This window comes from Polypterus senegalus, chromosome 14, assembly GCF_016835505.1.
Source record: "Polypterus senegalus isolate Bchr_013 chromosome 14, ASM1683550v1, whole genome shotgun sequence".
Classification (NCBI taxonomy): Eukaryota; Metazoa; Chordata; class Cladistia; order Polypteriformes; family Polypteridae; genus Polypterus; species Polypterus senegalus.
In genome coordinates, this window is record NC_053167.1 from 65,658,477 (window position 1) to 65,673,060 (window position 14,584).

Below are 14,584 nucleotides of genomic sequence, written 5' to 3' on the forward strand. Positions count from 1 at the left end.
TGTGTATTGCCTGTGGGTCACGGGTAAGACGTGCGCCCACGGGTGAAGAAAAGAATAAAGCCTGTGTGTTTTATACACGTGCCTCTGCGTGGTCTGTGCCAGGTCGGGCGCTATATAGCACCTTTTACAACAGTAACACTGAGGACTTTTAGCCAACAAATCATTCAGCACAAGTGTGTCAAGCAGAAGTTGTCTTTCTTTTTAATTTACTTCAGTGTTCAGACCAGCGTGTGTATATTAATTTATTTAGTTACTTATCTACCTTATGTATGTATTTATTTAAAGAGCTTCTGTAAAAAGCAAAATTTCCCCCAGAGCTTAGACAAAATAAAGTTCAAACTATTATATATCTATTATTCATTTATTTATTGGTACAGTTTTTAATCCCCAAGGGGAAATTATATTTTGTATTAGATATGTAATTAGGCGGGAAAAAGTCAGATAAGTGAAAACACAAAGAACAATACAGGATAGATAGAAAAAATTCTGGTTTCTTAAAGGAACATTAGAAATATATTGAGATTAAACCAAGCTGTCCAAAATATTAAATCAATGTGATAAAGTCAAAAAAAACACAACTTTATCATTAACTATATGAAATATACGGAGCCCCTGAGGGGACATGGTGAAATTTTTTTTCTGGGGATTTGAAACACCAGATAGTTTCAAGTGTGCGCCAGATACTTTTAACCGCACAGTAACTGAACAGGGGCTACCTATACATAATTTCTGATGCATATTAGTTATGTTTTATAGTTGTACATAGGAAAAACCCATCTAGTGCCTTCAAAATCAGACAAAAATCTTCCTTCTTCACATGCAAACCATTTTTTTGATATTTTGTGTGCATCCATCGGTAGCCATGAAGCTGACCTGAACTTTGCAATTGTTACTGTATATCCCCAATGTTGCTTTAGACCTTACGATGAAATAGGCCTTTAGACTTCAATATATGTTTTAAATGCCTTTTAGTGATAATGTATCCATGACAAACTGCAAGAACAAATGCTATGTCTTTGTGTTAAAGATCAAGCTGAAAGCATACTTCTAAAAAGTCTCCAATTTCCATCCATCCATCCACCCTCTTCCGCTTATCCGAGATTAGGTCGTGGGAGAAGCAGCAGCTTGAGCAGAGATGCCCAGACTTCCCTCTCCCTGGCCACTTCTACTAGCTCTTCTGAGGGAATCCTGAGGTGTTCCCAGGCCAGCCGGGAGACATAGTTCCTCCAGCGTGTCCTGGGTCTTCCCCGGGGCCTCCTCCTGGTTGGACGTGCCCGGAACACCTCACCAGGCAGGTGAAATACCCAGTGTTGCCCGGAAGGAAAATAAAGTGTTTATTTTTATTGTTAGAGAAAAATATAATTAAAAAAAAACAACTTTAAAAATAAATTAACAAACAATGAAGACTCGCTAATGTGCTTGTCTTGAAGTCTTGTATGAATGTTATCATCCAGTTGACGTTCAGAGCTGATCAACTTTATTTATTTCAAAAGCAGCAGGGGCGCGGTGGTGCTCAAACATAAAGAAAGCTGATAGCCACCTCCAGTTTGCCCTCTGGTGGTTGTTCCGAGTGTCAACTGGATGATAACGTGCATACAAGACCGTAAGATCACCCCCCACCCTACACAAAAACTTTTAATCAACCAATGAGAAACGTGTACCAAGTTTCATGAAAATCACTCCAGCCATTCGGAAGTGATGCTGGAATATACACACACACACACACACACACACATACACAGACTTTTATATACTAGGCTGACCCGCCTTTTAAGGTGACTGAATTTTAAGTTGACCACTTCTTAAGGCAATTCAATATGTAGATCAATTTGATATTTTATACAAACTCATTAATTTGGTTATATTGCATTTGAGCGGTATTACTTTAATACTCGTAGTTTCTGTTATTTTTGTGATGAAATTTTAACTTTTTTTCTATATTGAGGTCGCCCTTTTGAACCCCCTGGATATTTACTACGCCTTGAGGCATTTGTACTCCATCAACAGTAATTATTTCCAGAGACATAATTTTGTCTATTTTTCCAGCACATCGCGCCCAAAAGCAAGGGAACGATGGGAGCACCAGAACTCTGCTCACATCATGTCGCTTCGTACCGCAAGCTGCAAGTAGTAAGTCTGTGATAAGCGGAATACCGCTATACTTTCCACTCACGGGACGGAAGGACAATCCCGACCGCTTTTATATAGTAAGAAAGAAGAAGATGATGTCGCACAGTCTGGAGTAGAAAATCATCTTTTACCTGGAAAAACGAAACTACAAATCCCATCATGCATTGCAAAATGGACGGGGCGTGTGTGAAAATCCGGACCGCTTTTATATAGAAGGATACTGTATATAGATTAGAGTCAAAACAGCAATTACAAACCTGTCCACAAGAGGGCACATAAAGCTCGGTTTAAAGCTACAGTTGTCCTGTGCCATTGGATCGCAGCAGTTTATGGCGTATCAAATTACCATGTTATCTGTAAATGAGATTAAAAAACTTTTACCATCTTCAAATCATTTAAAGATATGTCTAAATGATAATTTGGCTTGCCATAGTGAGTAGAGTTTCATTTCTGTTTCTGTCTCTGATGGATAGAGTGGCAATTTTCAACTAGTGCAATTTCAGTTTTTGACTACTTACCTATGATTTCCAAATTTAGAAAAGAAGAATGAAGTGCATTCAACGTTACTAAAATCAATTTACAACTGTTTTTCTTTATTGTTTTATACAGGATGACTAAAAAATAATAACATAAAGGAAAAACAAACTGAGGTCAGTTTTTCCATATCAATTTTATTTGACTTAATTTAAATCATGAAAAGCTGTACTTTATCAATAAATAAATACATTGTCTGAAAAAGCATCTTGTGATTAAATGTTTATGGCCTTCTCCAAGACTCATATAAAAGGAAGCTTGTTGTAATCTTTTCTGGTATATTAAAGGTATTTTAAATGTAATTATTTAATTTATGTCCATCTCAGCCTTAATTAAATAACACAGCTTTTATGTTGTTCATGGTGATCTGAGAGGGGTCACTGAGCTAAATATTGTATACTGAATTGAGAACATCTCTAGAAGTTCAAAAATAGTACAACCAAGTTGGAAGTTCACTCAAAAAGTTGATAGGGATCCACATTAATGGACAGTTTTTAAGTAAACCTCCCAATCAGATTTCAGATTTAGTTAATATTTAGCCAACCAAATGAGGTTGATTGGTGCAATGATGTCCTTGTTTTTAAAATTTTAGCCGTTTACAGTCATTTGTAACATTAGGCTTTGCTGCTTTTACATGAAAAATGTAAGTAATAAAGCACATGCTTACTCCATTATTGACTAAGAACATTTCACTTAAATGTAACATAAATAATCTGATGCTTTATTGCAATCATTATGAATCTGTCAGTTCCTTGCTTTTTAAGTTGGATATCTTGAAGGTTCTTTAGAAAGAAAATTAAATTCAGTAGGTGTTTTTTATGATTTTTTTTGGCCCTGATTTTACTTAATCTGTCAGGAGAATGTGGACAGAAAAAGAAAATGGACAAATGCCATTCCTGAAAGTTAGAGATTAGATCCCTGAGTATTCATAGTAAATTTAAGAATGTAAGGATACAGATTAGTCCATGTTTTATAAGGAAGATACCTGTATGATTATAAATATGTATATATTCAAGAATTAGGCCATGGTGATGAAGTGGTTAGCGCTGTGGCCTCACAACTCCTAGGTCTAGGCTCAATTCCTCACCCTGGTGCTTTCTGACTGGAGTTTCCCAGTGTCAGCCATGTTTACATGACTTCTTCATTGGGCATTCTGGTTTCTTCTACTTCTCAAAGACTCAGAGATGAGGTGAACTGGCAATTCTAATCTGGCTCTACATGGGTCAGTTAAGGTGTGACCCCTGATGGACGGACTCCCTGTTTAAAGTTTGGTTCCATGCAATTTTGCTTATATAGACACCAAAATCCCATAACCTTTGTGGTAAACAGTGGGTATAGAAAATAGATATTATGGATTCCACAGGACACTGCTTGTTCTACTTGAGAAATTGAAATTGATATAAGACTAATGTGAGAAAATATAAAACCAAAAAGCAAAACAACTATTATTTGAATTATATATTTTTTTCTTTTCATCTATATCTCAGATGAATAATGTGTCATGTGGATACTGTTTACTTGGAAAAATATAGGTGTGCTATACTTAAACAGCACTGTTGGTTTCTGGATTTTCTTTACTGAGAGTGCTGAGAGACCAGGCTCCTTGGATTTGTCACTGGAAAGCCTTGTGTGTTCATGCATTACAACTTTAACAGTGAAATGCAGCCAAAGTGAAATGTGAAGTATCCATCCTCAAGTTCTGTGATCATCAGCTTGAAAGTCCTGGTAGAGATGTCCTGTGATTTTATCCAGCCACCCTTTTGTTACTGAACCCGTTTAATCCATTCATAATTATAAGGACCAAATCATATCCAAGCTGCATTGGAGACAATTCAGGAAACAACCAAGGATGGGATGTCAGTCCATCATGGACCCCAGTTTTATTGGACCCTAGAACAGACCAAAGAATGAAATAAACCTTTGTAATTTTGCTCACAGGGTACTATTTGCAATCTCATAATGAAATATTCTCAAATCCACTTAATCTAATGTGGGCTTGTGGCTGAAGCCTATACCGGCAACATTGGAAACAAAAGAATCCTGAACAGTGTATCAGTCTGTCCCAAAGCCCACCCATGCATATACATTCACACCTACATTGGACCAACCTGGAGCCATCCTACTATATATCTTTGGGAATATACAAGAAAAACTTGAAGTATCTAGAGTACCTGCAGCAAAAGCCATGCAAACACAGGAAAAATATGCAAAACCTACACTTATAGCAACAAAGCATGAAGTTCAAATCCAGGACATTGGATCTATGAGGTAACCCTCTGCATGCAAATTACACATTTATTGTAACAGTCAAGGCAAAGGACCATCTTATGGTATAAATTATATTTTGAACTGGCAGTATCTTTTGATTAGTAAGAGATGTTTTACTACCTTCAACATGGTTTAAACAGGTTTTCCCCTATACTGTACATTTCATATACAAACACTGCTTTGCTGTCATTTTCTGAGACCTGGAGTACCAATGATTTGATCTCCATAGTCATACATATGATACAGAATAGGTATTAGCCATCTGGGAACAGTTGCAGTGTTATTCCAAACACGTATACTTAACAAAATTACATGAAGAAAAAATGTAGAAATATATAAATTTTAGACTACCTTTAAGTGTCACAAACTGTGATATTTAGCTGTGCAGTTACAGCAGAGACAATAGCTGTGCTAGAATTTTAGCTAGTTTGATTAGCCACTGAACACCACAACAGAATAAATATGAAAGAAAAATGATCTGATTATAAATGTCAAATAAAGCTTGAATCCCATTCACTTACCTCATAAGCTAAGGGCATTTTTTCAAAAGCAGGTAGGTTGCCCGCAATGCTGAGAATAATGTAACTTTCTTATAATAAAATGTCACACTGAAGTCAAAGAGATGTAGGACTAGTATTGTCACACGTACAGAGACCAAGGGAGATTCATATAAAATCATGCAATGAACCAGTGACACCAGAGAGGGGGAGCTAAACCAGTGCCATCTCAGTCTTACAACTGTTACATTGTTTTATTGCACAAAAACAGCAACCATACAAGTTTTAAAAAAATATAATGAACAGTAATATGTGTTCTGTTACCTGAAACTGGGCAAATGGTTTTACAGTAAATTGGAAAGTTTTTGAGCTCATGTAAGTGAACCTGTAAGGCAAAATGAGTAAAAAAATAAGGCAAAACTGATATTCATACATTTGTTCCATCTAAAGAGTGCTGATCAAGCTTGATTGTCCTTCTAGATCCAGAATGTCCACTTTTACTATAATTGTTAAAACACAGCATTAAAATATTGTTAGCATTAATGTTTATTGTTAAGGTCTGAACTGTACACACATTTTAAGGAACATTATCTTCTGCTAGGCTGATGTCAGTCAACATAATGGCTTCAGAGGGGAAGAGAGCAGGCAAAAGCTTCAGTAGGGCCCTATTTAAGGAACACCAGCATATGGAGAGCCCTATAGTGGTTAAGGCTTTGGATTTCAAACCCTAAGAATGTGGTTTCAAATCCAGTTACTGACACTATGTGACCATTAGCAAGTTGATTCACCTGCCTTGGCTCCAGATGGAAAATGAAAATAACTGTAACCAATTGTATCTCAGATGTTTTAAGCTGTCTTCAATAAAGGCATCAGCCAAATAAAATGACCTGTGTGCCCCTTGGTGTACAGAGCATGCACACTTTTACTTTCCTAAACAGTGCCCACTCAGTACCATCATAGTCCGGTGTCTGGGGCATTGGCTTTCAGAAACAAAAATGATGCCCCTTTGTGTACATACCGAGGACATTATTATCATACCTCTATGACATGAGGTGGGGGAGGGTCCTGCATGGTGTCTGGAAAGCGTGCCCCTTAGCTTTCAAAAATGGCACCTGTGAAATGACAGTACCCTAGCTGGCACTTATGTCACCAATGGATTGACTGGCACAGTTCCTCAGTGATGTCTCTGCATTAGCAGTAAGTGTGGTACTGCCCCCAACATTCAGCAGTTGCCGCTCTTGTTGTAAGTAAGTAGTAAACTCGCCTCAATAATCAGATGTTAAATGTTTATAGCTAACTCAATAATAATAATAATAATAATAATAATAATACATTTTATTTATATAGCACCTTTCCCTTAGTCTACATATTGCGATCACAGTTTTGGAATTAAGATCACAATAATCTCTTGACAAGCTATCAGGTAGAGCAAGTCTTGCCCAAATGCAGAACAGCTTACAAACTTTGCTAAGCTCCATAACCAGATGTTTAAAAACAGTTGCAGTGGACTTTTAACACGAAAATGGAGTAAAAGCTGAGATAAATCAAATGACAATACTAATGTGATACGCCAACTAGCCAAGCACAGGGAAGCTTCAGCAAAACAAAACATTTTAAGCAGGTGCCTTGAGGAATGACTGCAAAACCAATTATGGTGTAATCTTTGCTCCAGTGCTTGTCAAAATAATGTACAAAGTATATATTCATTTTTGGAAATCATATATACTTTCAGGGCGGCGCGGTCATGCAGTAGTAGCGCTGCTGCCTCGCAGTTTGGAGACCTGGGTTCGCTTCCCGGGTCCTCCCTACGTGGAGTTTGCATGTTCTCCCCGTGTCTGCGTGGGTTTCCTCCAGGTGCTCCGGTTTCCTATCACAGTCCAAAGACATGCAGGGACAATTTTAGTTGTCCCTAGTGTGTGCATGGTGTGTGGGTGTGTATGTGTGCGTGCCCTGCAATGGGCTGGCACCCTGCCCGGGGGTTTGTTTCCTGTCTTGTGCCTTGTGTTGGCTGGGATTGGCTCCAGCAGACCCCCATGACCCTGTAGTTAGGATATAGTGGGTTGGATAATGGATGGATATATAATTTCAAATAACAAATAACAGAATTGTAAGTAACTAATTCTCAAAACCACTGCATTAAGATACAGTACAAAAATGTAAGATTTTATGTGAATGAAGAAACATCTAAAAGACATTGAATGGGAAAACAAAATCACTTTAAATTCTAAATAATAAATAATGTAAGGTTGAAATTAAAATGACATGCAGTTTTAAAACAAGTATACTGCAAAAAGATGCAATGGTTTAAGTTCAATTAAAACTACAGTATACCAATACAGGGCTTTTTCAATGATTTGAAAATAAGAGTAAAAAGGATATTCTAAGATGGAAATTCCACCACTAACACCTCTAGATCAAAAGCAGCCCAAAACCGCCAGAAGACTTAATAAAATAACTGCAGTACAAACTATGCAAACAAAGAAAAGTGTATTCCATGTAGAAAACACGCTAGCTGTTACTACTGCACAAGTGCTGTTTATACATGTTTTATTTAAATAATTTAAAAATGTTTATTGTCAAGTTTAGTTTAGCACACACAATACTCATGTTAACTGCAAACTTACTAGCTTTCCTGGAATAAGGGTTCACTCCATCTTGGGTGGGAGGAGGAGGAGAATACTGGTTTATAGGTCCAGGAGGCGGCGGGACATTCAGTTGTGAGGTAGAAATGTCCTGCTAAAAAGATATTCATAACTTGTCACTGTTTCTGTTTCTGAGTATTGCAAAAACATAACACTTCTGTCTTAAAGCTTATTTAAAATGACATATTAAATATAGAGCTAGCTATGCATCTTAGTTGGTAGCCTCTGAAATGAGTTCTGTAACACATTATTTCCTTAGGTAGTGAGAACAGTGCCACCCTCCCCTTAACACATAGTTAACGCATCTTTAAGTTAAGCAGAAAAGGGCTAAGTTAAAACATCACCTCTGAATCACTGTTAACACTTAAAGGTTAGCACATCATGTCATTTGGCATAGAGAAAAGCCATATTCATTGAGCTATATTCAACAATTTGTTAATTTCTAATAACGTTTTGGCCTTTTCTTGGCATCATATAATGACTCCTGATATGCTTGTTCCACCTGCCTTATTTTCAGCTGTTGTGTCTCCTGGCACCTCTTTATGAGCTGCTTCTGTTTTTTGTTTGCCTGCAGATCTAAACCAGCCAAACCAGCCACGCCTGGGCTCCTGCAAAGTGACACAAGACTCTCTTACTGGAGTAAGCACTCTTGATATTGGGAAAAGAAAGTACAAGACCTTTATTAACCAATGGAAGCTTCAGGTCAATGTTTGGCACCTTATTGGCTTGCAAATCCATTTTGCCAGTTTCTTTGTTCGTCAAAGGTCTGAAAGATTCATCAGGATCATTTGTAATAATTTGTGTCTTTCCATCCAGGGTATCCTAAAAAAATTGAAGGCAGTAGTTTTACCAAGTGAATAAAATTACACATTATCAACACAGTGCTGACTACTATGGTAGCCATTCGTGGCCACTTCTTCTTTTCTAGTAATATGTTAATGTGATATTGAAATAACTTTCTATTCACAGATTTCAAAATCAAACATTAGACTGTACTCAAAGAACCAGAAATAGTATTCAGCAATTATCATTTTATATATCAGAAGCGCCCTCTCTCTCTCACTTTCCCCCTGCTGGTTTAAGAGCCATTTTTTAGGTTCACCCAGACTGATCGGTTACCCTCCTCAAAAGGACAGATCAGAAATATTTACAAGTGGATGCCTTCCTGACGCCTGCTTCCTTTAGTTGCCTTTTACAACACACAGGATGGATTGTGACCTTTTTCTGGCCCTAGGGCACAAGGGTATTAAATATCAGAGGTAGGACAATGGTAATTGTGCTAAAGCAACATTGTAAGTTGCTGTCTTTGAGATTTTATGTTATCATCTGGACTCAGAGCTCCCTCCATTACATTAAAAATAAAATCAAAAGCATACACATCCAAGTCGGTTTGAATGGGGTCTCCAAACTGGCCTGGCAGAAGTGAGTGTGTACCTGAGTGTGGCCTGCAGTAGACTCGTCCCTTAGGGTTTAGGGTTGGAGTATTAGGAAACAAAAGACTGAAAGATATTTCATATAAACGGCTCTCTGTCCACAAATGGGTTCTGCTTTGTAGCTGCTACTTTCAGGAAAGTTCCTGAATTGAACAAGGCAAGATCAGGAGGTGAATGGATTCTTTATAATACAGTTTTCTGATGTCAGGGAAGAAAGTCTAAGATGAAAACAGTGAAAATAGGCTGAGTAATTGTTTGTAGATAGAAATTGGTATCTGAAAAAAAAAAATCACCCTAATGTTCAAGATGAAAAATGAAAATAAGGCTTATACAGTAAATTACTAAGAAAATGAATAAATATCTTGACCTTGGAAATGGGAATGGAAGTGGGCTCATGGCATGTGGAAGATCACTTCATATGCATATGTACCTAAAAATATTTAAGAATATTTGGCCAACTTATGGACGTTAGATGAGCTAAATGAATTTTTTGCTTAACCTGATGACTTGTCTCCGCTCTTATTTTGAGGTCTCACAATCTGCAAACCTTTAAAATTGGATTTAATTTTTAAACTCAAATGGACATTACAGTAGTTCTTGTATAGCTTTAAATTCCAAAAAATCTATTTTTGTATTATATTTAAGATGTTTTTTCCTTCTTTTTTACACACTTTGCTTAACCAAAATGCAATTGACAATGAGGTACAAATAAAAGGAAGCCAACATTTTGATGAGGATGCTGTTTCAGTAAAGAAGAAAAAAATTATAGATAAACTGTTGAGGTACAACTCTGCTCTGATTCACCTAAATGTTTTTGAAGTGAAATGGCTGACTAAAGAAAACATTATTAACTTATCCATCCATCCATGATGAAACCAACTTAGCACATTTCAGGGCTGTGGGGACCACAGCTTGTCCTAGATATGGCCAGCCATGGACAGGGCACCTACAGGATCAATCAATGAATTAAATTACTTGTTTTAATTGCAGAAAACAATAACTTAAAGTAGAACTTGAACACTCCCTGGCCAGAGTTGTCCACCACTGCTTTAGAAAATGGCAGTTACTTATAAGTCTAAATTAGTTAATCATTGCTTACAGTCTCTTGAGAAACTTGGCTTTCATTTGAATCTGCAGGTAGTCCATCACCTATAACAAAAAATATAAATCTGTAAACAATTAGGGAATAAATACTGTATATGGACACCACAAAATGACAGGTGCACACCACCCATCACAGGAAAGACAACAAGCATTTTTTATTAGAAGATTAGTTAAATTCATATATTATTAATATGATCAATTTTAACAAGTTATAACAAACTTTTTGATGAAAGTACAACAAAGCATTTTTCAATAGACATTGCAGTACATTCATATCATAGAGCTATTGCACAGAAAAGGTCTGTAAAATCTTACTCAAATGTCATTATGTAAAAGAACTTCATTCCACACCTGCTGTATCATTAATCTTGCCATGCATGGACTCCATTTGGTCTTCGGTCATCCACTCCTTTGAAGGCACACACTCTGAAGGTTCAGTAGTTATCTTGGATGACATAGAGCTTGTGTTGTATAAGGTAGGCACTGGACGTGTCAGACTCGTGAAAGCACTCTCCTCAACAGGATCCCAATGATCATAGTGGTGATAGGCTCCATCTAGCCAGTGGTCTTGGGTGTTAGGAATTATATGTTCATCTTTAACAATTGCAAAAAAGAAAGATAGATTAAAAAATAAACATGTGTCACAAGCACGGCATGATGGTGCATTGATTAGCCACACTGATTCACAGCTGGAGGACACTGGGTTTGATACTCAGCCTGTGTGGACTTTACACTTTCTCCTCATCTTTGCATGGATACACCGGTTTGTTACCCATATTTGAAGGACAAGCACAATTGGCAATGGACTGTAAACTGGCTCAGAACTGCTGATGAGGGTGGGCACATGAGTGCACCCTTGTCAGACTGCAGTTCAATTCAGGGTTGATGCCTCCATTATATTTGATGTTGCTAGAGTAGGTTCCTGAGAACCATTACTACTACTTACTAGTTTTGGATGGATATATGAATGGACACATTGCACAGTCTGGTTAAAACAATAATAAATAAATAAATACCTCTTGACATTTTATGCTGCATTATGGTCAGTACTTCCAGCGATTTAAACCAGTGCTATGACTATGAAGTACATTGAAACCTTGGCAGCCCCTGGAACTTTAGGTCCTTACTAGAGACACAACTTTAATCAGCCCATTCGTTCAGTTCAGAAATGTGGAGGTAGAGCCTATCTTGGCATATTTATCTGCAAGGCAGAAACTAACCAATGACTGAATGCCAATCCATCACAGGGCACAATCAATACCACCCACAGTAATTCATAACAAGTCAGTTTAGGGTTGTCAGTTAATGGATGTTATTGGGATGTGTGTGGAAAACCCAACTTACTCATCAGAGAGCAATTCTTTCCATTTATGTGCAATTAATGTTTATCCTTGTTTATTTTTTTGTGTTAAATCATGCATTCACACCTGCTATTTTATAAAAATTTCTCACAAAAAGACAGATCCCCTTCTTCTTAAGAAGGTGCTCTAATTTAATTTCCAATCATTTTCTCATTTTCACACAGGGTCGCATAAAGTCAGGAAATGTACTGTTAGCAAAAACCAGAATCAGAATCACATTTATTGGCCCAGTATGCATGCATAAATGGAATTTGACTCCGGTTTTGATGCCTCTGCAAGTATAAATTACATAATCGACATACATTCAACTGTTAATTACACACTTGAGATTTTAAACCAGAGAAGGCAGAGAATGTAAATATATATATATATACATACAAAGCGCAGAGTGCAACTCAGTGCAAGAAATACTGAAATAAACACAAAAATACAAGTTTTAACAATATGTAAAGAGTAGTGCAAAAACCTGCGAGGCCTCCTTGGGGTCCCCAGTCTGATTAAGCTGAATTAACCATTTGTGAGTTTAATGGCCTGTAAAAAAAAAAAAACTGTTCTAATATCTGCTTGTTTTGGCGTATATTAATCTATAACGCTAGGCTAATGGAAAAAGTTCAAAAAGGTTGTGGCCTGGCTGTGAGCGGTCAGTGATGATATTTCCTGCCCGTTTCATGATTTTGGAATAGTACAGGTCATGAAAGGTGGGTACACTGGCAGCAATGATATTTTTGGCAGTCCCGACTATTCGTTGTAGCCTGTTTTTGTTATGTTAATTCACTGGTCTAAACCACAATGTTAGTGATGAGCTGAGAGCAGACTCAATGACTACTGTGTAAAACCAAATAAGCAGTTCCTGTGGAAGGTTGAACTTCCTCAACTGTCGCAGGAAGTACAGTCACTGTAGTGCCTTTTTAATGATGGCCCCTACATTGGTCTCTCATTTCAAGTCCCGGGAGATTATGGATCCCAGAAACATGAAGGTTTCCACAACTGTCACAACAGTATTAAGTATGGAGAGAGGGGATAATATGGGACCTCATCTAAAGTCCACTGTAGTAACTTAGTACAAGATTCCACATTCAGTCTAACAGCCAATCAACCAGTGGGTGCATGTCTTAGGTGTGTCTGAGGAAACAGAAATACAGATATGAATTGAGTATTAAAGTTGCACATAGTCCCAGATAAGATCAAAAACAAGCAGGGGGTTACTGTAGCATTTTTTTTCAGACAGCCCATTATTGTGTTGGATGGTCACCCAAGTAAGAATTCCATTGTAGTATATAACAATACTATGACTACTTAAGCAAATTCTAGTTTAATTAAAATAAACTGTTTAGGAATCATTAATAATTCAAGAAAGAAGGATGTGAATAAATATGTAGAATAAAATTAAGTCAAACTATGGAAGTGAATCTTTCCAATTTTGTCTCTAAATTCAGCACATGCTGTAATACTGTATTTATGACTGTGGAACAACAGAAATTGAAACTATAAAAATAAAGAGAGAGTTTCATAAAAGGCAAGAATGCCACTCCTAAACATATTAGTCAGTTTTTAAAAAAGTATTTCACATTGTTGCATTTGGGGAAAAAAGCAAGTTAATTTTAATTTAAATCCATTTATCCATGCATCAGTTTCCTAAATTTTTTTTCTTGTGAAACCAGAAGTTTTCTTTAGTAGGATCAGGCTCCAGCTATGGGCAAACTTTAGATGGAATTCAGGAAATACTCACACTCTGACCAACACTCTCCCATTCCTGTTCAGTTGAAATTCACCAATTTTGGGGGGAATTCAGAGTACCACATGCAAATATGAGAAAGATGTTGTGAAATAGAATCCAAGTCCATACAGCTGTGAAGCAGTGGCACTGACCATGTGAAATCCTAAATTAAATGTATTCAAAATGGACAGCTTTTACCTTTTTGCACTCTAATCTCTTGGTCAGTACAAACAGAAGCAATAGTTTCTCTTTGACGATTGCCACACTGGTTTTGGGCTTCCACCTAAAGAAAATAAAAATGCACTTTGCTAAAAAATACATCTTTTTTCCTATTAATTTCTCCCAAAGACAATATTATGGATAAAAGGCAACTTGATGACGTACTTCAATTCAACAAATTTAGAAGATTAGAGTGTTATCATTCTCAAGTTTACAGAGTAGGATGAAATTTTTACTTGCATGTGATAATCGATGGCTTCTGAGTAAAACCACACCTTGCTTGAAAAATCTGAACAGTTTTCAACACTATCTGTCATTAGTACATTTTAAGTTACACACACATGCACGCACACATACATACACACACACAGTATATACATTGACTGCTGCAGGGAAAAGAATTGATCTGTTCTTTTCATAAATAACTAAATAAACAAAATAACTACATTTGACAGGAAATTGTGCCATTTAAGTTTACATGAAGTGCTGAACAATAATAAAATGATGCTGTTTAAAATTTTTACATAGCTGCACATTTTCTGAAACTGCAACTTCTTTATTCTCTTTATAATTCTTGACTCTTCCCTTTCTGGATTAAAGTCTATGTAAGAGCCAAAGTTAGAAAATTAATGCTTTAAGTTAAACTTCTATTAGCTGTTTGCTGAATTTGAATAGAATA

The 14,584-nt window shown here is 36.8% G+C and overlaps 1 protein-coding gene across 6 annotated transcripts in view; it reads right to left on the minus strand.

Moving 5' to 3' along the window:
• Positions 1 to 2,818: 2,818 nt before the first annotated feature.
• Positions 2,819 to 14,584, minus strand: part of sec16b (SEC16 homolog B, endoplasmic reticulum export factor) — a 57,313-nt gene continuing 45,547 nt past the window's right edge. For 5 of the 6 annotated variants that reach the window (XM_039734697.1, XM_039734701.1, XM_039734696.1 and 2 more), the window contains 8 exons: positions 13,885 to 13,969; positions 10,960 to 11,202; positions 10,604 to 10,653; positions 8,789 to 8,893; positions 8,578 to 8,679; positions 8,054 to 8,165; positions 5,754 to 5,814; positions 2,819 to 4,554 (listed from right to left, as the gene is read on the minus strand). In XM_039734697.1, the coding sequence (XP_039590631.1) occupies positions 5,801 to 5,814; positions 8,054 to 8,165; positions 8,578 to 8,679; positions 8,789 to 8,893; positions 10,604 to 10,653; positions 10,960 to 11,202; positions 13,885 to 13,969 (711 nt within the window). In that variant the 3' untranslated portion in view covers positions 2,819 to 4,554; positions 5,754 to 5,800. The remainder of the gene's footprint in view (positions 4,555 to 5,753; positions 5,815 to 8,053; positions 8,166 to 8,577; positions 8,680 to 8,788; positions 8,894 to 10,603; positions 10,654 to 10,959; positions 11,203 to 13,884; positions 13,970 to 14,584) is intronic. The other variant, XM_039734699.1, reaches the window with a different exon arrangement.